Source organism: Centruroides sculpturatus, unplaced genomic scaffold (assembly GCF_000671375.1).
Source record: "Centruroides sculpturatus isolate CEXI.00-Female unplaced genomic scaffold, Cexi_2.0 scaffold323, whole genome shotgun sequence".
NCBI lineage: Eukaryota > Metazoa > Arthropoda > Arachnida > Scorpiones > Buthidae > Centruroides > Centruroides sculpturatus.
The window spans coordinates 237,001-261,755 of NW_019384566.1; the positions used below are offsets into that span (position 1 = coordinate 237,001).

Sequence of the window (24,755 nt, forward strand, 5' to 3'; positions counted from 1 at the left end):
TGGTAAATATTTGATAAATTTAAAGTTTATTCAAATAATACTGTTTTATTACATTTTTCTTCTTATGAAATGTTACCAAGAATAAGTGTCGTCTCTTGCATTTTTTTTCTGTGAATTATTGAAAAACTTGAATGGTGGTTCTAAGTAGGATGGCTGTAGAAATTTGATGTTTATGATGTTAATGCATCCTAAAAAACAATTTTATGCACCAAAGGGAAAGGTCTCTTTTCTCTTTTATCTCTCTGATTATTAGGCTTATTAACCTTTATAAAAGATAACTTCAGATCATTCTTAAACCAGCTTAAGTTAATCTTTATTACAAATATTTTCTTGGGTTTTTTAAGCTGTAGTATTTCCTTAGGTCTGTGTGGAAAACTTATTTTCTGTATTCATTGTTNTTTTTTTTTTTTTTTTTTTTTTTTTGGTATTAAAAATTTAGAGATGTTTTACTTTCTAAATTTTTTGGGAGGTTTGTATCAAGAATAGTTTTCAGATATTCTTATTGCAAATTTATTTAGAATTGTGTGTATAGCCAAACTTCTGTTTTCAAACATAATTTGTTCCTAAAAGTTGTTTTAAAATCGAAACAAATTTTTCCAATCGTGACACTCAAAATAAAGTCTTTTTTTTTTTTTTTAACTGTTTCATGCATAAAAATGCCTACAAATGCAATGTAATATATAATATAATACTGTATTATATATAATAAATTTTTGCTATTTATCAATAATTTATCTTAAGCACCTTTAAATACGAATTCTTGAATGCCATGTATATTATGTGAATGTCAATTAATGCGATAAAAAACACATCTTTAACAATCCAGCAAATAATTTACTAAATTTACTAAAATAAAAACGTTTTTGATCATTTTCAATTGATTTTCCTCAGTTCTTATTCAGTACATACAATATATGAGTATGTCAATTAATGCAGTTTTTATTAATTAATATAATTAAATTCGACTGTGATATGTACCAAAAAATGGAAGTAGTATCTTTCCTGTACGTGCATTAAAATCTAATTTAAATAGCAACATCATTGATGATTTGTGTTGTGATTTCTAATGACGTGAGGTGTCACCATCTTCTGAATCAAAATCCATTGTTGATTGGTCAGGCTGTTGACTTTCTTTAACATGGCAAATATAGGGAGTTTGACTATCTGCATGTCACTAAATCTGTGGTCGGCTCTTGCTGAATATCTTGTTTGGCAACTTGGGGAAATATGAGTTTAAAAGTTTGTTTGTGAACCAATGTTTGAAAAGTGAATTGTTCGAAAACCAAGGTTTGACTGTACTTTAAATCCATTTTATTCTTATAAAAATTAAAAGGTAAATATAACAAAATATATTTATAGATTATATTAGCTCTCATAAAATGAAAAAGATCTTATAATTATGTACACTAAAAAAAATTATATTATTTTTTGGAAACTAATAACAATAGAATCTGTTATATAATGTATAGAACAAGTTACTACTAGCTTTTTTTTTCTTGTTGCATATTAATGCTATTCAATTGTTATAGCAAAGCTTAAATTTTAAAATTTGCAAATATCTTTTGTTGATTTTTTCCAAACTTCTGCAGGCATTTACATATAGAATGGATTGAACTCATTGAATGTAAAATTCAGAATACTGTATTTTCAAATTTCAAAGCTATAACAACAAATTTTATTTATAAATGTACTATTTTATAGAGTATTTGTGTAAGCAACCTTTTAAATAAAGATTACACATACCACAGAAAACTAATATTCACTTTAATAGAACCAGAAATCTGTTTTTTTATTTTTGTCTTTTATAACCTTCAGGAATTACGAAAGTTTTTTGGAACCAAGAATCAAACATTAAGAAATTGGTTTAAAAATAAAATTTTCAAATACATTGTACTCTTGCTAATTCATACTAATTGTAGTATGGGATTCTTCTATTTAAAGAAAAGTTTGGATAAGTGGGATTATAATTTGTATGAAGAAAAGAACTAAAGATATATATGCATATTTAAAAGATATTTATGCTGTATTTAGTACACATGTTTATTCTAAAATATGTAGGTCATATTAATTTTACAAATTCATTGTGTTTATAAAAAATAATTTGACTTTTGTTTTTGGCTGAAAGAATTAGTGGAAAAATGGGGAGAAAAAATTGTTTCAGATTAAGAGTTCAGATTAGGATAAGTTAATGAGAGTACACAATAACAAAAACAATATATATTATATATATATTATAATTATTACGTAATATGTTATTAACCTGTTTAAATATTTTATATTAAATTAATTTTTAAAATAAATTAAATAAATACAATAGAAATTTGGGCTTGTTTTTCTTAGTCAATTTACTATAAATTTGGAGTTTATTTTAAACTTTCAAACTATGTTAATCTGTTGTATTTATTTTAAATAAAATGCATTAATAAAAGAGAAATGGAAAGAACATAAAGTATATACTAAAAATTAAAAACAGTGTCTTAAAGCCAAGTTTAATAAAAGAAAAAGTTCTGTTTTAATTGTTATATTTGTTACCACTAAAGCTTGAAAGTCGTTAATGTGTACATTACCTAGCTAATCTGCAGATTAACTAGGGTGATCCATTAAAGTTGTGAAAATTGTTCCATTTCTCAAATTACCTAGATAATGTGCAGAGTATCCAGGCAATTTGCACATTACCTACTAGGCACTCGGTAAAGTGAAAATAAGATCTTTGCCACAAATACATGTACCACAAATAAGTGTGCTTGTTGCAAAAACCAATTGCTATGAAATTCAAAGTGTCACCAATCTTTAGACTGCACTAGTAAGCAAGCACAATTGGATAATGCTACCTATGGTGAGTAAAATGGCAGCTCGTCTCTGATTCCAGCAAAGAGAAGAAAGGAAACAGTGGGGATGCACGTTCAAACCTAACCTAACCTATTCTAATAATTTGGTTGGTAATAATTGTGGTAATTTATTATAAAAGGTTAGGTTAGGTTAGAATGTTCGTCCCCACTGTTTCCTTTCTTCTGTTTGCTGGAATCATGGACAAGCCGCCATTTTACTCACCATAGGTAACGTTAACTGCACAATTATATCATGCGATCACCAGAAAAGTATGATAACTTTATTATTTTTCGTCTCCGGTCCAAAAGTAGGGTATCGTTGAAGTCATCTCGATCCCCTCAGTTCAGATAGATACTCAAAGTCTCAAAATTTCATATAATAATTTCCCTAATTGTATTAATATTTTAAACCGTTTGATTTTTTGTATGTTTTTTAATTGGTTGATGATTGAATCTATCAACTAATTTGTTGATTGTTTGATTGTATTAACTTGATTCTTTAGATATCAAAAATTAAATAAAGAACATTATGTTAATTTAAGCTTACAGAAATGTTGCTGTTGTTCCAGCAAAGATCTTATTTTCACTTTACCGAGTGCCTAGTAGGTAATGTGCAGATTACCTAGATAATCTGCACATTACCTAGGTAATTTGAGAAATAGAACAATTTTAGCAACTTTAACGGATCGCCCAAGTTAATCTGCAGATTACCTAGGTAATATACACATTAACGACTTTTGAGCTTTAGCGGTAACATATTGACTAAATTTTCTAACTCAATTATTTTTTACTGTAGACATTCTTAAACCATTTCATTAGAATGATGCCAGACAAAATTTTAGAATCATCTTAATGACCAATACAAATTTATGACTCATCACTGATTATCACTTGTCCAGTTGCTACAATTTAGAATTGCATCACTTTAGTATACTGTAATCTTGTTTTCTTGCATTTTAATGTCAATGCTGGTTTTAGTTTTGCTTTTCTAATAAGAAAACTCTATCAAATGGTTTCTCGCTGTTCTCTCACAGACAGTAACTTATGCTTTTTCCAATTCCTATTCATCTCTTTTGTTGTATTATTGTGTTCATATTGCTTTTAATTTCCTATCCTGATGCTTTGATGACTTTTGTGGCCAATTAACATGATTTCCTTTAATAATAATCTCAGTTTGTTTACATTTGCAGTGCAAGTGCAAACATAGACAAACTGAGTCTTGTCAGTGCAAATCTTGCACAAAATTTTATATACACCTGGCTGAACAAACCTACATTTTTTTCAAAGTACAGTACTTGTTGAATTGCCCTCTTTAAGGAGTTTCATAATTTTTTTCTTTCTGTTATTTTGATATATATGTCTTTTGTAAGTCCCATGATTTTGTTACATTAATAGAATAATGGTGCATTTGTATATCTACAAGTATTTACTTTATATTCAGACCTACTATTGCATATTGAACAAGACAACAAATTATTTTAGATATACTATATATAAGGTGATTTCATAATTTTTGATTTGTAATGTTAAAAAAGAATTATGTATTTAATTTACATGTTATTTTGATTGATTAAATGTTACTTAATGTAGCCAAAGTGTCTGACTATTATTAGAAAATTTTTTTATATCAATTACTTGAATTATTTGTGTGCTACATGCTTACGTTGCTGCAGAAACATTCTCATGATGAAATGATTCCAAACTTTTGCCATAGTTTATATTCAAATTTAATAATTTAGAATACAATCTGTGGCAAACTGCCTACCTTTAGTACAAATAACTCTGTATGTAGTTATACTTAGCCAAGATATAGCCCAAAATAATTGGTGTTCAATGATTTGATTGGTATATATGGTAATTTTGTTTAGGTTAGGTTACTATTATATATATATATATATTATATAAGTGTAGTTCNTAGTGAGGTTCTACTGTATTTTAGATAAAATAAAAAAAAATAAAAAAATATATATATATATATTTTTTTATTATTATTTTTTTATTTTATCTAAAATACAGTAGAACCTCACTAATTCAGATTAATCAGTGAAAAGCCTATTCCAATTAGCCAAGGTTTTTACTCAAATATTATATGGTCTGAAAAGTACATTTTATTTAAAGTCAGATTTATTGTGCACTGTAAAGGAAAAATACAGTGATTTCATAAACTTTTACAATACAAAAGTAATAGTTATATCGTTTTTTTCATTGCCAGCCTTTACTAATTTGAACTATGAAAAAAAATCTCTTTGTTTTCTATTCCTTTTCCAACTGTATCTTAATCACATCTTTATGCATCTGTCTAAGAGTAAGGTAATAGTTGTTAAAACCTGGATTAGAATCAACAAATTCATTATTTAAAAAAAAATAATAAATGCAAAATAGTAATTTGAATTGTTGCAAATTCTGAATTAGGAAAGTCTGAATTAGTAAGGTTTTACTTAAATTAATATTAGGTTTTTAGCTTCTGTTTTTATTACTGATTGTTAACAGTTAATGATAATTTTTATTATTGCATGCACAAGCAAGAATTTTCATCTATTTTGTTATTCTTGTTTATCATTGTGACTATTATGTTATACTATTACCATATGTTTTACCTTATAAGATGCACTGCTGTATTGAACATGTCATATTTTTAACATCAAGTTTTTGGAGAGAAAAGTATTCTTCACAGTATAAGATGAATTTGGCTTATAGGACATCTTAATTTCAGCTAAATTTTTGGTATAAAAAAGTATCTTATAAAGTGAAAAATATAGTATAATTTAATTTCAAAGTTTATATGATGATGAATTTATGAAGTAATGTAAAAACTTACTCTTTAATTTTTGCTCATTAAATGTCCTTTCTACATAACATATTTCTTTGATTAAATCTTGGGTTTTTTAAACATACTTATTCCATGGGGTTTATTTGAAGACCTGGAGATTTTTCAAAGTCAAGGTTTATTAACTTGCAGCAGGAGACAAGTGAAAATTATATGTACATCTTTCAAATTATCAAAACTGTTTATTTGATTATTTATGGATTACAGCTACAAAATTTGAAATAATTACTGTTTTCATTGTTAATCCAATTCAGTGTCTTATCATGTTCTCATTTGTTTCTGCTTCAATGTTGTCATAGGATTTTGACTACAATTTTATAGTTCCAATTCATCATGATAAATTTGAACCAGAATTTTGGAAAGAGACAGTAAGTTTGTACCAGAGATTTTCTAATATTCAATAAACACTTGATTTATGAATTTGATTGCAACTTCCCTATGCTCAATATTTGACAATATTTTAAATTTTATTTTAAAAAATGTTTCCATGAACCTTTGAATAGAAAATAGAAATAGACTCAAGACAATTGGGAGAGGGAGAATTTCAGTTAAACTCCTTACTTGCCATTCTAAAATATATTACATTTCACAGTACAGTACTTCAACATGTTTTCCCTTCTTTTCAACCTGTGTTCATTTTTAACAGCACCTTTATTTCCTGGAATTTATTTGTAGAAATATGATATTTAATATTAAACAATTGAATTAATGATATACATTACCTTGTTTCTGTCACCTGTTTGAGATTATCAAAATTTAGTGACAAAATTTAATATCTTTGTACAAACACAAGTAAAAAAAAGTTACAAAAAAGTACTTAATGTTTTGTTTTAAAGTTTTATACTACAGTTACATATTTTGTTCATATACCAGGTAAAATATTAATTAAAATATTTTTAATATTATAATAAAGTTAAAAAAATTATTTCTGACACATTACTGTATAAAAGATTGAAGCAAAATATATATTAGCTAAAGTGATCCAAAAGCATATTTTAATGATAAGATTACATCAAACAAAAGAAAATTAAACTAAAAAGAAAATATTTACACTGAAAAAATTCATAATTTGTTTCTGATGTTGACCTTGTGAAATTGTGAACATTTTTGATCAGAGATTACAAATCAACAACATATCTGAAAAGTTGGCTACTCTTGCATGGAAAAAAATACTCAATGTTTTTTAAGTTAGCTGGAGCTTCTGCAAACATTGGAGTATTACTACTATCTTCATTTATTTTGCCATCATTGTCTTCATTATCTACTTCTTGAAAGTCAAGAATAATATCACTTAAAGCTTCAATAATTTTTTCATCATTTAAGGGGTACTGTATCATGTCAGATAGTCTTGTCTACAGGAAACATATTCAAGTACAGTACATCAGTGTTGGTGGCATCAACATCCATGTCACTAAAACAATTTAACAGATGTTGCAGATTATGTTCACTTGAAATTTTAATATTTCTTGGTTCTTGGCATTAATCATAGGAAGAAAGCATTGTGGCATTGTGATTTTACTTTTATAATATAAATATATATTTATTATAAAAGATAAAACTAAAGTATGCCATTAATTCATTTAATCATTTAATATAAAAAATGATCATAATGTGTCCTTTCTTCAGAAAGAAATATGTATTTTTCTTCTTTCTTTCTGAAGAAAGGACACATTATGACCTATATTATGAATCATGCAAAAGAGAAATCATCTCATGATTTCTTTATTTCAAAATATTACTTTATTGCTTTATGCATTTGAAACAAAAAGATAAATACTGTATTTCTAAATATATAAAGCTTATGTGATTAAAACTGATACAAGCTTGAACTTACATTAATGTTCATCAAAATTCTCTACAGATAAATAATGAATGGGATCTAAAAGCAACACGTTTCTTGTTGATAATGCAAGTTTATTTTAGCAATGTTTGGATAATAATTTGATGGAAAATTGTTTCTAGGATTAATGTCTATGATCTTATACTACTACATTCCAGGTTTGTATTGATTGATGTAAAATACAAGAGATTTAGAAAATCTCTAAGACTTACTTTTATCTATAAACCTTATCTATTTAATTTGTTTATTTATCTACATTTGCAGGTAATAAGAATGTTATGTACAAAATAAAATGTTATAATGTGCATTTGTTCTTATATAAAGAATTAAAGATAAATGTTTACAATAATTTTTTTATTCTACAATAATAGTAATCTTATCAATTTGATTCTTACTAAAAATCACTTTGAGTTATTAAAGATTTTTTTTTATTATTATGACAACTGGTTGTCTGATTATTGCAATACTAAAATATAGCATATTAACATTATAATGAAAGTAACTTTATGTGAGATTTGTAGTAGCTTCAGTATTTGATGTAATAAATATATGTCTTTACATATATTTTGGTATACTTTTTAATAGAGTATATGTTTAATGCATTTATTCTAGTGTGTAGATTTATTGTCATTCAGCTTTATATCCTTATAAATGTTATCATTTTTTACATGTAATTTATATTAGGATTTAATAATACATCTTGAAGTTTTTATATCTAATATATGCTGTAAATTGATTATGAATGCATTGTGTTGTGTTTTATTATACTTAAAAATTTTTGTTAAGTAAAATTTAGATTTAATTCTTAATAAAACAAATATGATTTTTTGTTTTAAACTATAAAATAGAATAGAGAATAAAACTATTACTAAATCTCTAACTGCATTAATTAATTACTACATTTCACTATACCTTTAAAATGCAGTCTACTTTTGTCAGTTCTCTAATGTTTTCGGTCTAATTTATAGACCTTCTTCAGGATTGATGTAAAATATTTTAAAAATTTGAACTTTCTCAACGGTAATTCGAACCACGCACGTTCTATAATCTTCATGTGCGTGGTTCGAATTACCGTTGAGAAAGTTCAAATTTTTTAAATATTTTACATCAATCCTGAAGAAGGTCTATAAATTAGACCGAAAACGTTAGAGAACTGACAAAAGTAGACTGCATTTTAAAGGTATAGTGAAATGTAGAGAATAAAACTGTTAAGGTGCATTTAATAATGGTTTATGATTAAAAATACTAAGCATATATGTAGCTAAAATTGAATTTTGATAAAATATAAGTAATACATATTTTCAATCAAAATTTTATCTTCAAGATCAAGAACCAAATACTTGTAATTTCATATCACAAGCTCAAAAAGGATTATTTCTTCCATTACTTCTGTAACTCAGAATTACAAAGAATATTTATGAACTAAATAAGTTAATGAGAATTATATATTTTCATTAGTTATCATAGAGAGTTAATAGCAATAACTTAGTTCCAAAATTGGACAGTAGAACAAGAATATAATATATCAACAAATCTCACAAACAGTCCAGTTTTTTGATATTTTAAATATTTTTGCCCTACCCTGAAGGCTTTCATTAGGAACAACAGTTCTAAGAACAATAGAATATGCACTTGAAAACTTGATCAAATCAAATTTGGAATTTAAATATGTTGCCAAAAGTACAAACACTTATTGAATGCTTGTTTCCTTACAGGGAAGTGTCATAACAGGCTTTTCTTTTTTGCAATTGATACAGTTGTGCCTCAAATATGCCTTAAAAATTTCTAGTGCTTCCAGATCTCTAATATATTCTGATTGTATGGTTGTCTTTAATAGAGTGTCTTGTTGAATCATATTAGGAAAACATATGCTCTTTATACCAAGGAGAATGTGAAAGCTGAACTAGCCAATATTCATAAGATAGTATGTGCACATGGTTTTTCCAAGTATTTCATTAGAAGTATCTATTGCAACATTAAATTACAGTTTGCATTACATAGCAATCCAGGTTACTTAAGAGCTGACAGAAAAGGCAAAGATTGTTTAGTAGTGCCATATGATCAGTGCTTCTCTGCTATTTGCAAGCAGATAGCCAACCTCAAGGACTACTAGATTGCATACAAATACACCTACTTTATTTTCTTGTTGGAAAGGATCCCATAAACACACAGACCCATCCCAGTTTATATGAGATTCCTCTTTATGACAACAGATGTGACAGGAACTTATTTTACGTTAGTTTGACCAAAAGCTCATTATTGAAATGTGTCAAGGAGCACATATATGACATAGAACACAGAAAAACTGCCACCACCCTCTTGATGTATGTACACCTCAGAGGAAGATGATGATCCTATGCTTTAACAAGCTACTCTATTAAAGACAACCATATGATCAAAACATATTAGAGATCTGGAGGCTCTAGAGATTTACATGTTAAGGAATTCAGTTAGATTAAAGTACAGTACTTTGTAATTCAAAGTGAAAAATTCTGTCTGAACTGTGATACACATATGTTAACTCATTCATTTAGATCATAGTGCTTCTATGCTTTAAGAGAACAATACACCAAGAACAACTTTGATCTGATTAATATGGCTTTGCTTTTACAGTAACACATTTTTGGATGTCACGTTACATATGGACTATCCCTTTTTTCTCTTATTTCATAAAATACAGCTAGGTTTTAGGATTGCAAGATTGGGCTACAAGTAGAAGATTGAGATATTTATAGGGCTTTAGGCTGCTAATTTTTGGGCCACTTTAAAAATAATTTGGGCTACATTTCGAGGAATTCTGCTTTACTTTTTATAAAACCCTCTGGTGACCTGTGAGGTTCTCACTGGATGTGCTGTCTACCTACAGTTTATTTATATTCCTATTAATAAATGAAAGTATAAAAACTGTCTATTTAAATGAAAACCATAGTTCAGTGTAGGCTGTGGTACGTTAAAAACAAATCTCTTGTTTGTATATTTATATTATAGCACAAGCATTTATGCTTTGTGTCGTCATCTACATGTTGTAGATGCACCTCACAAGTAAGAACATAATTCAATTAAGAACTTAACTTCAACATTATATATTTTTGAAGCCCATTATAACTGGACTAATTTTGATAATATATTTAACAAAATTTGTAGAATCATGTCAGCACTTGGAATAACACTATAATTTAGGTTTAGCAGAACACTGCTAAAAGGTTGCCAACCTCTGATTTAGAGAATTAATTTTATAACATATATAAATTCTGTGTGTTGATTAATTATTGATGTTAACTTCAGTGATGTGATTCAACGTATCTTAACATTTTAGATCTAGTAATTTCTAATTATAATTTTTTAAAGAGAAACAAAATAATATCCATATATAATTGTTTTTCCTTAAAAAAAATTCTATAATTATCATATATTTGTAAAGTAAAAATGTAGCCTTGTTAAATCTTCTCTTAATAATCTCTTTATTAGAATTTTTATCAGTTGAATTAAATAGAAGTGTAGAAAAAGTACAGAAATAGAACTGTTTTTGTTGTTCTAATGGGTGAGAGAAATCCAATTTTGAATTTAATTTTTAGATTAGTTTGATGAGGAATTATATGAATAATAATCTTCTGAAAATAAGTATGCTACAAGAAGATAGGAGTGAGTTAGTTTATTTAATATGACAAATATTTTTGTAGTTTATGGTATTACAACATTAAAAGTTTGTTAGAAGTAAAGAAATGAAAGCTTTTTGTAATCATTTACAACTTTCAGAAAATAATTTAAATTTACAGCTGTTTAATATTTGAAAATTGGTTCAAAAGTCAAATGTATTAATTTTAAACAATTGAGCTAACATTTCTTATAGTATGTTCACATTTTATTAAATTAAAATAAATATGAAAATAATAAAGAATAATAAAATAAAGAAGTTTATATTCAAATAGAACTATAACTCAATCTATAATGCAAATAATGTTTTAAGCTTTTTGTAGTAAAAGTATTTTTTACTACTTTATTAAGGCTTTATCAGTTAGATATTTGAACAAAATGTTTGGCAGAAACTTCAAAAAAATTCTAGAGATTTTTATTTTGGAATACAACTTTTAAAATTTGAAAAGTGCTCTTTCAAATATTTAAAGCAAAAATATATAAAAATATGCAGTGAAAATAAAGGAGAATTTTTAAAACTAAAAGTTATATTTCAAAACAAAAACTTCTAGAATATTTTTTTTGAAATTTGTGCCAAGCATTCTGTTCCAGTATCTAGAACTGATGAAGCTTTAATAATGTAAATTAAGGTATTTTTACTACAAAAATAATATTGCTTATGTTATATTGATAGATTAAGTTTCTCACTTTTCTACATCAGTATTTCGTATATTTATTCAAACAGAAAAATGGTAAGAGTTTCTAGGACCTAGAAATTGTTTATTTGATTAACATTTTCAAGATACAATTATTGCATCTTTAGATTACTTTAACTATTTAATTTTGTTTAGTTTAATGATCTTAAATGGAATGGATTTTTGTGTTTATAAATGTTAGAATTTTTTTATTTTTTAAAATATATGCCTCATTGCTCTAGAACATTTAAATTACATGCATTTTTAATATTCTGTAGCAGTGGTTCTTAACCTTTTTATACTTGCGGCCCACCAAATATTTTATAATTTTTTTGTGACCCCCATTTTTTTAATAATAAATTTATATTTGTTAAATTACTATAATAAATTGATTTTTTTATTATTGCTTTATTTTTTTACACACTAAATGTAAAACATAACTATTATTTCATTATCTATTTAAATAACATTCAAACTTCACAATTAAACATAAAAACTCATTAATTTTTAACAAAAAATAAAATAAACATTTAAAAATTCATAGAAGAAACAAAAAAATATTCGAAAATAATTTAATGAGATTTCTGCTGCTGAATATCCTCAACTAATTTGTTAATTCTTGGTTCAATTGTTTGTAATGCTATTTGCATGCAGACATCTAATCGCAGTTGATTGCCTTTTTTTGTTTTTATATCCACCATAATTGAGAACCCTTTTTTCACACAAATATGCATAAATTTTGCATAATTTGGCGGCCCCTGTCAAACTTCTTACAGATCCCCAGGGGGCAGCAGCCCCCTGTTAAGAAACACTGTTCTATAGCATTAAGATATTTATTTAAATTTCAGTTTAGATTTAAGTTGCATTATGAAACATGTTTGTAACTGTAACCATGCCTCCTACACTTACATGAAAAACAGTTCTCATTGTATGTATTTAAATGATTTTAATATTTATTTACAATATATTTTTTTGCAACTAAAAGACTGCTAAAATAAACTTTTATTCAGTAATCATTTGTATTTTATTCTGAACCATTCTGTTTGGTGATACAACAACGACTTACATTGTATGTTATTGTTACTTGAATTATGAACAAGACATGCAAGGGAGAAGCCAATGACAAGTGTACAAATGATTATGCTATAAGTTAAAATTAGTTTTTATTTGAATCAATAATATATTTTAAACTAATTTTGTAACGAGAAACTGCTTCTATATATAAAAATCAATTTGCTTAAATAAAATTTCATTTAAGTAACGTAAAGATGTTTTCATGGTGGCATTTATATTCTAACAAAATTATATTATGTGGAAAAATAGTGTTACAAATTTGCTCAGTTTTTGAATTTATAATAATGATATTTTTATGAGTGAGAAATTAGAATATGCCATTGAATTAATTACTATTAATTAAGATTACAATATTTAGAAATATTTTAAAATGTAAGATGCTGATTTTCTTGTTTTTTATATAACTGATTAGTAAACTGATTACTTCGTCTCACAAATATTTTTTCTTTAGGACAAGTCGGACAAAGAAAGGGGGGATTGAGCTTCAGTGGACGTCTTTCCCTTCCCTTATCCGACTTGTCTTAACCATTACATTAAATTTTACAAAACATTATGAAACATTAAATTTTATACAGTTTATGCATTTTATTAAAGTGTATTTATTTAAAAAATACTTGTATATTTCGTTTCTACTTATAGTATCTATCATTCATAAAGTGATAATGGTTTCGAGGGGGGTCGAGTTTTGTTGGACGTCCGTAGAAGGAATTACGGAAACTGGGACAAGAGGGGGGAGTAAAAATTCAAGAAAAATGCGAACGTAATTTATGGACAACCCGAACTTTTTTCTAATTTCGAGCAAGATTGAAAGTATTATTTATATATTTAAAAATTTAATCAGTTGATTTCTCGCATTATATGCACTTTCATCATAGTGGATATTTCAGAGATGAGATTTTAAATATTATTATTTACTTTTTAAGAAATTTTTCTACTGCACTATTTAAATAACACCATTGCAATATAAATTTTCTAGTTATTGATATGTATAAGCTTATAATTTCTTGAAATTTGGGGTACACGACAACTGGGGGCGATAGTCAAGTGGGAGACGGTTAACTAGACGCCCGTCATCTGCGCGAAAAAAACTTCAAAATTTTTTCATGTTTAGCAATCATACGATTTGGCGGATATTATTTATTTATTATTTTTATAAATATTGGCAAAATATATATAAATATAAATACAGTTATGAGGTATGAGTTATTTCAACTTAAGAAAAGAATGTTTTGGATCAATGTATTGTAGCACTGTTAATTATTTTGTCGGTTGATAAAGCACATCAAAGAAAAGCGGTTCTTCGAAAAGAAATTCTTTCGAGGAACTTTTATACTTTTTTGTTTTAATTTATATTGTATTTAATGTATAATGTAATGTATTTTTAATTTTATGTAATTGTCGTCTTTGTTTTTAGTATATATGTTAATTTTGGGATAGATATTGACTGTCCTTCGACACTTTTCTATTTACTTGTAAAAATAAATAAGTAAAAAACGTATGTAATATGTTTGTTAATTACAAAATCGTTCTTTTAACTCGTTTCTTAAAAAATATTATTAGTGATTTTTATAAAGAAAACAAAACAATTGTAGCCTATTTTGTCTATTGTTTACCTCTTATTTTATTGCCCAGTTTAACAGTAGCCCAGTTGACGGTGTCCCTTATCTTATATATATATATATATATATAACTTAAACTATAACCAACACTTTAATGTATAAATAATGAAATATATACATTAATATAAAATTTGTTCGACTGGTTATTAAAACAATTTTATATAATTCATTGAAATTCAAAAATCGTTTCCGCTAATGTTGTATACTAATTAGTTAAGCTTAGACGGAAACTTGTTCATTAAAATATTTGAACAAGTTATTTTATTTTTTAAGAAATTAAAAAAGTAAGCAAACATCTGGTAAAAAATATCGCCAGATGTTTTCATCCAACTTTTCAATTCCTGAATGAATTACATTCCTTCGTAAGAATATGTAATAATTACGTAATCATTCATTTAATTTTAAATATTCTGTACTTTAGTGTTGTTTAGTTATAATCGATAAAGAATTTTAACACCATTTAATTATCGTAGGAGTCGAATGTGTGCGAAATATCGGAATTCGGTTTCGTAAGTAATTGGAAAGTACCAAAAAGAACCGGAACTAAAAATATCAAAATAACCGGAAGGGGAAGCGAAAACCATGATATATATATGTGTGTGTGTGCTCAGTATTCTTACTGTGTAGTAATTAGTAAAACGGTAATTTTGTTTGTTTATTTAAAATGCTAATTAACTTCGTCTTTAATGATTTTTCCATGTGGTTTTCCCTTGGCCAACAGTTCAAACGTTATCTGGGATTCTTTTTCTTCTTCCCCCTTCCCTGCGCGTCGTCGGAAGAGTTTTGTAAAGATTACAAAGAGAAACCGGAAGAAAATTGTGTTGTTTTCGTATACAATCGAACAAATACCGTGTTAAGTAACTGGGCTAGAGAAGTGAAGCGATTGATGGAGACCATTGACCCGGGTTTTCCGGTGTCTGTCTCCAGGACATTGCCTGTCTGGGACACTGGTCGGTATGTATATCCCACGTCGACTTGCATGACAAAAACACGTCACACGTGAGAACTTCAGGTGCGCTCCTTCCATATTCAAAGGAAGGAAAATTTTTGGTCTTTGTCCATTGACGTGTTTAGAAAACGTAAAAACTCGACGCGAGAAATTCGGTTCGTAGGTTAAACGGATTTCGAGTTTTGCAAACGTGTTTAACATGCGAGAAAATCGTCGTTCTACTGTTAAATATGTCCCTCTTGTCAAAAACTTTAACCCCTAACTTATTCAGCAGGATATTTTTAAAAATATTTTCGAATAACAAATAGTAGGAAGTTAAGGCATAATTTCACGTTATGAATATATTTTATATATTCGTTAAAATTAAATTTTCGATACATATTTCCGAATTTCATTTAATTCCCGTTTTGTCTTCCGTGTACAGTACTCCTACACTCCACTTCCGTTTTGGAGTTAGTTTTTTTTTTTTTTTTTTTTTNAAATAAATATTATTGCATTTTTAAAAATTTTTAAATTATTCTATATAATTTATTATATTCAAAAAATTCAAAAAATACAATGCAAATTCAACATAATTTGCATTGTATTTTTTGTTAATAAAAAAATTGCTTAAACTTCTATTAAGCATTTAAATTATAATTTATTTAATATATTTAGAGGGCTTTAAAATATAAAAATTAAATCTAAAATTAGATATTTGTATAAATTTAATTGCTGCTGTGAAACCAATAGTTTTTGTAGTTCACTAATTAAAAAGTAATACAGATGCAATTTAGTTTAAAGAAATAATGCCAATAGCAATATATATAGTGAATATATATTAAAATGTTTATGCCAGAGTTTAATATAAAATAATGGATGGCATATTAATATTTAAATGAATACTGTGTTAACAGTTTTGCCACAAGTAATAATTGAAATAGGTTATTCCATCTAGTATTTAATTATTACTGTTATAACTATTATTAATTGCTCTACTATTATAGTACATTGTTATAATGATTACAATACACAATTGTAATTAATGTAAATTTCATTATAAATAATATAATTTTACAAGAATTAAGTTAAATGGTTTGTAATGAATAGTTTTGTTAATTACTTAATTTACTATTTGTTTTAATAGTTCAAGATTTTTGAATATTATATTATAATCTATGAGTCAGTAAATTTTGGTTTCTTATATCAACATTTCCATTTTTTCTTTTTAGTAGAAACTATCGTAATACTATTTTGGATTTTGGCTTGTGAACCATTAGAAGTCAGAAGTCACGATCCATGGTTGGAAAGCTTTGCTTTATACAGGATTATTAAAATATGATCAAAATTATATTAAATTTAGGGAAAAAATGAATTTCTTTTATTTATATTTTGCACAATATCTTAATCTAGAATATTAAAATTACAGGTAAATTCTAGCCATTTAGAGTTGTTTGTTAAAGTTTGAGAGAATTCAAAATTACTTTTCTTAAAGTTAAAACATAAAACATCTTTAGTATAGTATATTATTTAAATTTTTACTTCTCACTTTATTATATAGATGCATGTGTGTACATGTGTTTTAAGTTTATTTGTTTCTTTATAATTTATAATAGTAGTTTTAGTTGATTTTAGTAGTTCTAAACAAAATTTAATAAATTTTATAATCTTAAAATGATTGTTGTCAGGAAGAATCTTTTAAAATGGAACATGTTGAGATTGAATCCCATTCTGATTGCATTTATTGTATTATTTTTCCAGAAACTGATTTAAGAAGTTAGCATTTGATTTATTGAAATAAGTTCTTTAATTTATGTGATGAGTAATTATGTATTTATTTTTAAAATTCTCTCTTTGCTTATGCAGTTAAAACAGAAGATTTTTTTGATGCCAGAATTATGGAGCATGTTCGACATGGTTTATTAGAATTGAACTCCGTAACTGGACTTGATACTGAAGGAATACCTGGGACCATAACTTTCTATAGCACTGTAAGCTACTTTTACCACCATTTAATTTAAAAAATAGCTGAATATTTGTTCTCCATTAATTTTAATTTCATTTTTTTTTAAATGAATTATATTAATTTTATCTGACCATTCTTTTATATCATAAATATACAGTAGACCCCCTATAACACTGTTGATAATTCCGTGTTATATGAATTCCATGTTGTANCAATTATTTCTTCTATATTATTATCTGCTTTATAAAGCTGTTCTGTATATTCTTTCCATCTTCTCTTTATTTCACTTTCTTCCATTAGATCTTTTCCATGTGTGTTCTTTAAAATACCAAGCCTAGGGGTAAATTTTCCAACGACCTCTTTAATTGTTTTGAAGAGATCCCTTGCACGTCCTTTCGCATTATTTAATTCAATTTCTTTGCATTTATTATTAAAATATTCTTCTTTATCTTTCCTAATCACAACATACACACGGTGTATATCGGTCGACATCAACAACGTGCAAATGTTACGACTCAATCCTCTTTCACACGCGTCACATTCTCACGAAGACCTGGACAAAATTTTTCGCGCCGCGTGGTCCAAACAATTCAACTCTGTCAAACAAAAATATCGGACAGATAAGGAAATCAATGATTTCAAAATAGCCGTTAAGTCAGAGTCGAATTATTACACGAAATATTTTGAAATTGTACAGTACAAATAGTAAAAATACTTTTATATTATTTTCCACCACTATAATTTAATTCTTAATTATGAACTTCAGTTTTAGTAATCTTGGGAAAAGAAATAACTTTTTTTAATTTCAATCTGTCCACGCATATTTAATTTATAAATTTTTTTATCGGATGAAAAACATAACTAGAGGAATAAAAATAACATAGTTTTTATGTAATGACTTAAATCATTCATATTTAATTTATAAATTTTTTGTATGGATGAAAAACATAACTAGAGGAATAAAAATAACATAGTTTTTATGTAATGACTTAAATCATTCATACTTAACTGTAGAGAGCTTGCTTTGAGGTTTTAATGCTGTCTTTTGAACAATTTAAGATTGGTTGAAATTTTGGGATGAAAGTTTTTTATTTTTAACTTTAAAAATAACAAAATTTTAAATTAGTTAAACAGAAGTTGTCTTGTTAGATATTAAATCCAGTTATATATTCTCATTTTTATGTATATACAGTTTTACAGAGGTCAAATTAGTTTTTATTTGGAATGCTGTTTTAAACTTATTTTTATTCTTATTGGTTAGATTTTATAAAGCCTACATGCTCTATTTAAAACAGTTTTAGTTGAATATTTTATATGACTTTCCAGGAAATTTTAATTATATATTTAGTTATTTTTCAAATTGAAATAAATTAATAATTTAAAATTATTATTGTATTTATTATATCTTCTTTTTCTTATTATCACTGTAAAAATGACTATTTTTGAGTATATTATTGTTCTCTTACTCTTTGTAATAATGAAAATGGCAGTTTCTCATTATTTGTTCAAAATCCAAATATCTAGTGGGTGTGTATATACATATATATCAAATTCTATTCAGTTTGAAGAGTAATTTGTTCAAAGTTTACTGCAAAAGAATTGAAAAGTTGATGGAAAAAGTTATTTGCTTCCAAGCAAGATTGATTGTGAAAAAAGATTAATTAAAACTATAATAATTTACACTCTTCTCAAACTACACTTACAAAAAATAAATACACTTTGCAAACCTTTAACATGCAGTCTAATTTATTAAAGTACTTTGTTTGTCATAAATCGAAAAATTGTTTGATCCTGATGAAGATCAATTAATTGACCAAAGACATTAGATTACTTTAATAAAATAGACTGCATGTTAAAGGTTTTTAAAGTGTATTTATATTAGAATTTAGAATGTAACATGCTAAATTATACAATACAATCTGTGTAAATAAATATATGTATAGTACATGCATCTGCAAGCATAAAGAGTTGATTTTAAAAAATTTTTATTTAAAATATATATGAGTTGCTTGTGGAAACAAAAATGGTAAATGCCAAAATGGAAATTTTAGAATACAGCAAAAATAAAATTGTAATTGAACCATAAATCTGAATAAATTTATTTTAAAAGCTATCTTTTACTGAAAGTACATACTTTGTAATCAGTCTAGTTTCGTAATGACATTGTTGAAACAAAAATCAAAAGATTACATCAGGATGATGAAAATAGCAATAGATGGCACTTACTATTATGTTTCTCCAAGCAGCTCATATACATACACAATGCACTCTTGTTAATTAATGTAAACCAATTTTATTCATTTTTCTGCTAAATGTGCCAGACAATAAAACAAATAAATAATGGATTAATTTTTAAAAAGTCTGTAGTCATTTTTGACTTATTTTTTCTTATATCCAACCCACTAAGTCAAACAGTTGAATCCAATCCCCGTGTATAATAATTAGTTTGGATTAGCAAGAGTACACTACATATTAAATACAGGATGTCCCATCAAGACCACATAAACTCTGCAGAGCAAAAATCCTCACTTGGAATATATACAAAATGACGCAAGAATCATACCTTTACAACCCATAGTTTTTGAGAAAAATGCAAAAGTAAATATATGATGTCACATCCAGTGCACAGAAAATAAGCTTTATTGCAAACACAAACATCAGTACTTGCAAATGACATTATGCTTATATAGGAGGATATTCAAAATGGCCACCATGCATATCAAGGCATGCATGTGCATGCTGTAGAATGACTGACTGCACACAATCCAGTATTGTGTTGTCCAGAAAAGTGAAAACAGCATGGAGATGAGCAATCAAGATCATGTGCAATCAACCATTCTATGAATGTGTGCGTACATGCCTTGATATGTGCAAGAGTAATTTTTGAGTGTCTTGCTATCTAAGCATAATGTCATATGCAAATACCAAAGTTCGTGTTTCCACTAAAGCTTACTTTTTTGTGTACTGGATATGACATCATACTTTCCTTTTGCATTTTTCTCAAACTATGGGTTGTAAGAGGTATGATTCTTGAGTCATTTTTTTTAATATATACTCTGAATGAGGATTCTCACTCTTCAGTGTTTCTGTGGTAACATCACATAAACATATATGGGGCACCCTGTATAATTGGGCTGCAATTTGAAAAAATTGTAGACCTATAAATACCCACTGTTGGTTGTCTGTCCATTTGTCTTTCCTTAATCTTGAGAAAAAGGTTAAATAGACAAAAGATGAGACCAGATATGGAAACTTTAAGTGCAGGAGGCCCAATTCACTATATAAGAACTTCTGATTCAAACCGAAAGTCATGTTATTTTAATTCAAAAATTTCCCCCCGAAAGGTTTTAAATATATGACCAGCACAACTCTATTGTTAAAGGAAAAGTATGATGTATAGGGGCAAATTACTACTAATTTGAGGTGGAGAGCATTTGTTTTAAATTAAATAAATTAAAAATATGATCAAAATTGCAGCCTGGCATTGTAACAATGTCACAATAAATAATTGCTCGTTCATGAGTGTACATTCTGATTATTGTTCTGGCATATTTTGAACTGAATAACTGATTTTCATGATCATAAATAAATAGTATAATTTAAATTTATAATCATAAACTTTTTTTTTACCATAAACTGCAAATCTGTAATATAAAATTCATATGATAATTATTAATATAAATATACAAATAACTTTCATTTTTGGCTTCTTAAAGATACTTTTTATAACTCAAAAATAATTATTAATCTTAAATAGAAATAACAAAATAATTAATTATAAAATACCAAAAAAATTTAATGTGCAAGACAGGACTGCGGAGTTGGTAAAAAAACACTCGACTCTGACTCCTCTGATAATTTTAATAGGCTAACTCCAACTCCAGCAAAATTAAAACCAAGTCATTTTATGGGAGGCAGAGGCTCTCATAGGGGGATACCCTACTCTGAACTCTGAAAGGAGCCCTGGGCATTTACCCAAATACTTTTATAGTTAGTATTTTTAATATTTAACTTACATTAATTTTATACAAATAAAATAAATTTCTTAACAAATATTTAATAAGAAGAGAAAGGGGGGCGATAAAATTCAACATTAAATATCTTTATTCTGCAACATTTGCACTTCAATTTCACCTTTCCAGAAAAGTTATTCCAACTAAAAAGTGTGCGATCTAGCTACAAGGCTTGTCTGGAAAGTAAGTACTGTTTAGTTCTACCGCCATTGCAGTGGTAGTATCATAGTTCAGTGCCTGCGCACATGTCTCTCTAGTTGATTGTCAGTCCAGTGATGCCATTACAGCCGGATTGTGTTGTTTTTCCACGTGTTAGTAAGCATTCAAAATGTTTAAGACTATTGCCGATCCCGCCAACTATGAAGTGTATTCTGTAATATGATTTTTGAATGCAAAGAATGTTAAGCCAGTTGAAATTCATCATCAACTTGTAGAGATTTATGGTGAAAATGTAATGAGTGATGGAATGGTTAGAAAGTGGGTTCGACAATTCAATGCTGAACACACTGATGTTCATGACGAAGCATGGAATGGCTGGCCTTTTGTTGTCAGTGATGGTTTGGTTGCAAAAGTGAATGAAAAACTTCCTGAAAACAGACGGTTCACAATAAGATTGCTTTGTGATGAGTTTCCACAAATTTCAAATACTGTTTTGCATGAGATTGTTGCAAAAACAAATGTTCAGCAGTGGCTGTCTTCACTGGCGGCATCTTTCTTTGAAGAGGGTATAGACCAGTGGTTCTCAACCTCTAACGAATCGTCGCCCCCTTCAATAAAACCATTATGTAGTATCGCCCCCTTCACTTCAAAATTCCGATGCCGAGGGCCAAAGCTAATGCCAAATTCGAACTGCATTGAATAAATTAGTGACTAGTATAATGTTATTTGTTTAATTATTGTACGATATAACGAATAAAATATCTAATTATTCTTAATATTATGTTTTACTATATCACCCAGAAAATTGTTTTTCGCCCCAAAATATAAATTGTTACTAATCGCCCCCTTAACATGGAAAAACGCCCACATGGGGGCGATATCGCCCCCGTTGAGAAACACTGGTATAGACAAATTGGTTTCCCGATATGACAAATGTCTGAACAATGGTGGTAACTATGTAGAAAAATAGTTTCAAACATGCTCTTTCATGTAAAAATAAATTTTGTTTTGAAAAAATATTTTTATGCGGGTTTTTCCAAAACGGTACTTACTTTCTGGACATGCCTTGTACTTTCAGCCCCTTGTTCAGAAAAGAAAAATGTATACTCTGATCAATTAGTCTCACTCATTCAGAAAAATAGAGTACTCATTTAGAGCAGGGATAATAAAGAATGATTCAAAAATATTCAAATTCAATTAAGTCAAAACAATTATGTATACTTTGGAGTTTTTATTTTGCATCTTTTGGATGACTTTTACAGGCTAAAAATTACCTTATATGTAAGGCTAAAATGGCACTGAGTTCTATGTGGCCTGTTCTTTCAAGAATAAAAATAATTTTACATCCATTTATATAAAATTATTTCACTCAATGATCTGTATTATGTTATGTGCTCCTATATGGACAATTACTTATTATGATAAAATGCAAATTGTCCTTGCTTTATATCTTCAAAAAATTTTATAAGTAGTACAAGCAATTATTTATTGTGGAAGCTTTATGTATTAGGAAGGTTTTCTAATATGCAATCTTATTAAAATTTTAGAAAGGAAAAATAATTAAAAAATAAAAAAACAGAATATGTGAAAATATAAAATTATTATTGCAGGTGTTTGTTTAAGCTTTACTTTGCAAATTAAATTCATAAAATAATTTTTTATATAAAACTAAAATTAAACTTTTTTAATATTATGGATTTACTTTTTTCCTTTTTACTTTTATCTTTATTAAATTGATTTTTTTTCCATTAAATTGTCTGTTTATTTCATGACTCATATTTTGAGCTTTGTATCTTAAAATTATTTGATCATTATATTATAGAACTAACCTAACCTGATGATGACCATTTGAAATAGTAGAAAATATTTGTTTTAGCATTAAAGTACCATTTATGTGCTTGATTTTTGGTGTTTTGGTTGTATATTCTTATTTGATCATACCATATAATAACAGTAATTAGTGTATAGCAATATATAGGATGATTAGAATTATGGGGATACACATAACGAGCTGATGCTACTGAACCAAATCAAATGAAACTTAGTACACATGGAATGCAGATTATGAGGGGAAGAGATTTATGAGGGAAAAAAAATTAGTTGAACGTTTTACTACCAGGAGAAAATGAGGTGCTGCCCTGTTGAAAATGTATGTTTCTGGCTATGGGATTATTTGAGAGATCATGTTTATCAGGAATGTGTGCACTTCATTTCAGAGCTGAAGGCCTGTATAGTGCAACATGTCTTCCAGATTCTTCCTGAAATGATATATAAGTGTTGATGGTGCTGTTTTACAATTGCAACATGTGGTTGACAGAGGAGGACCCTACATTGAGTACAGAAAATAAAATTTTTTGTGCTCAATGTAGAGTCCATCTCATATAATCTCAATGTAGGGTCCATGCCATATAATTGTCATCCTTGCATCTCCACATTTTCTCCTGGTGGTACTTCAACTAATTTCTCTCCCCACCATAAATTTCTTTCACATTTCTTTCTAGTTTTGCATTGCATGTGTATTGAGTTTTATTTGATTTGGTTCAGTAGAGATGACTCCATGTGTGTCTTAGTACCATTAGTTTAATTCTAATCACCCTGTAGTAGTTGCAATAATTATTTTACTATTTTTGATTATTATTAATTAATATTTTCCTATTCACACTCAGATTCCTTAACTTTATAAAGTCAACACACCTTAATACTGAGAAAGCACATTTATTCAGCTAAACAAACATTTTCAACCCATTCCATGGGCCATCATCAGGTTAAAGATGTTCAAATGAATGGCTTTTTGAATAACATGTTCAAATTTAAATTATATTAGAACATGCAGTATATTGAAATCAAATAGTTTTAAGTCATTTAGTTATATTCCCAGTTCTGTATTATACCTGTCCATCTTCAGAGGACTCATTTGAAAGTACTTATGAATTATAATATTAAGATGTGTTAAATGAATTATTTACTTCTATAATCTATAGATTAAATTGCATATTATGCCTAATGATATCCTGGAGATTTTTAGAAGTTTTTCAAATATTTTCAATTAGGGAAAGTAGATTAAGCCTCCCTTAATTTAAAATATATCATAGCATAATAGTAAAACAGACACTAGTTTCTTCACATAAAGCTTTTATAAATAAATAAAATTATTTATATATTAATTCTGAAAG

General features: G+C 27.2%; 1 protein-coding gene across 4 annotated transcripts in view; it reads left to right on the top strand.

The window, feature by feature from the left end:
• Positions 1–24,755, top strand: part of LOC111624048 (zinc finger protein AEBP2-like) — a 125,173-nt gene that overhangs the window by 73,815 nt on the left and 26,603 nt on the right. For all 4 annotated transcript variants that reach the window (XR_002756507.1, XM_023366828.1, XM_023366829.1 and 1 more), the window contains exon 4: positions 17,311–17,435. Coding sequence is in view for 3 of the 4 variants with exons in the window: in XM_023366828.1 (XP_023222596.1) it covers positions 17,311–17,435 (125 nt within the window). In the remaining variant the exon portion in view is untranslated. The remainder of the gene's footprint in view (positions 1–17,310; positions 17,436–24,755) is intronic.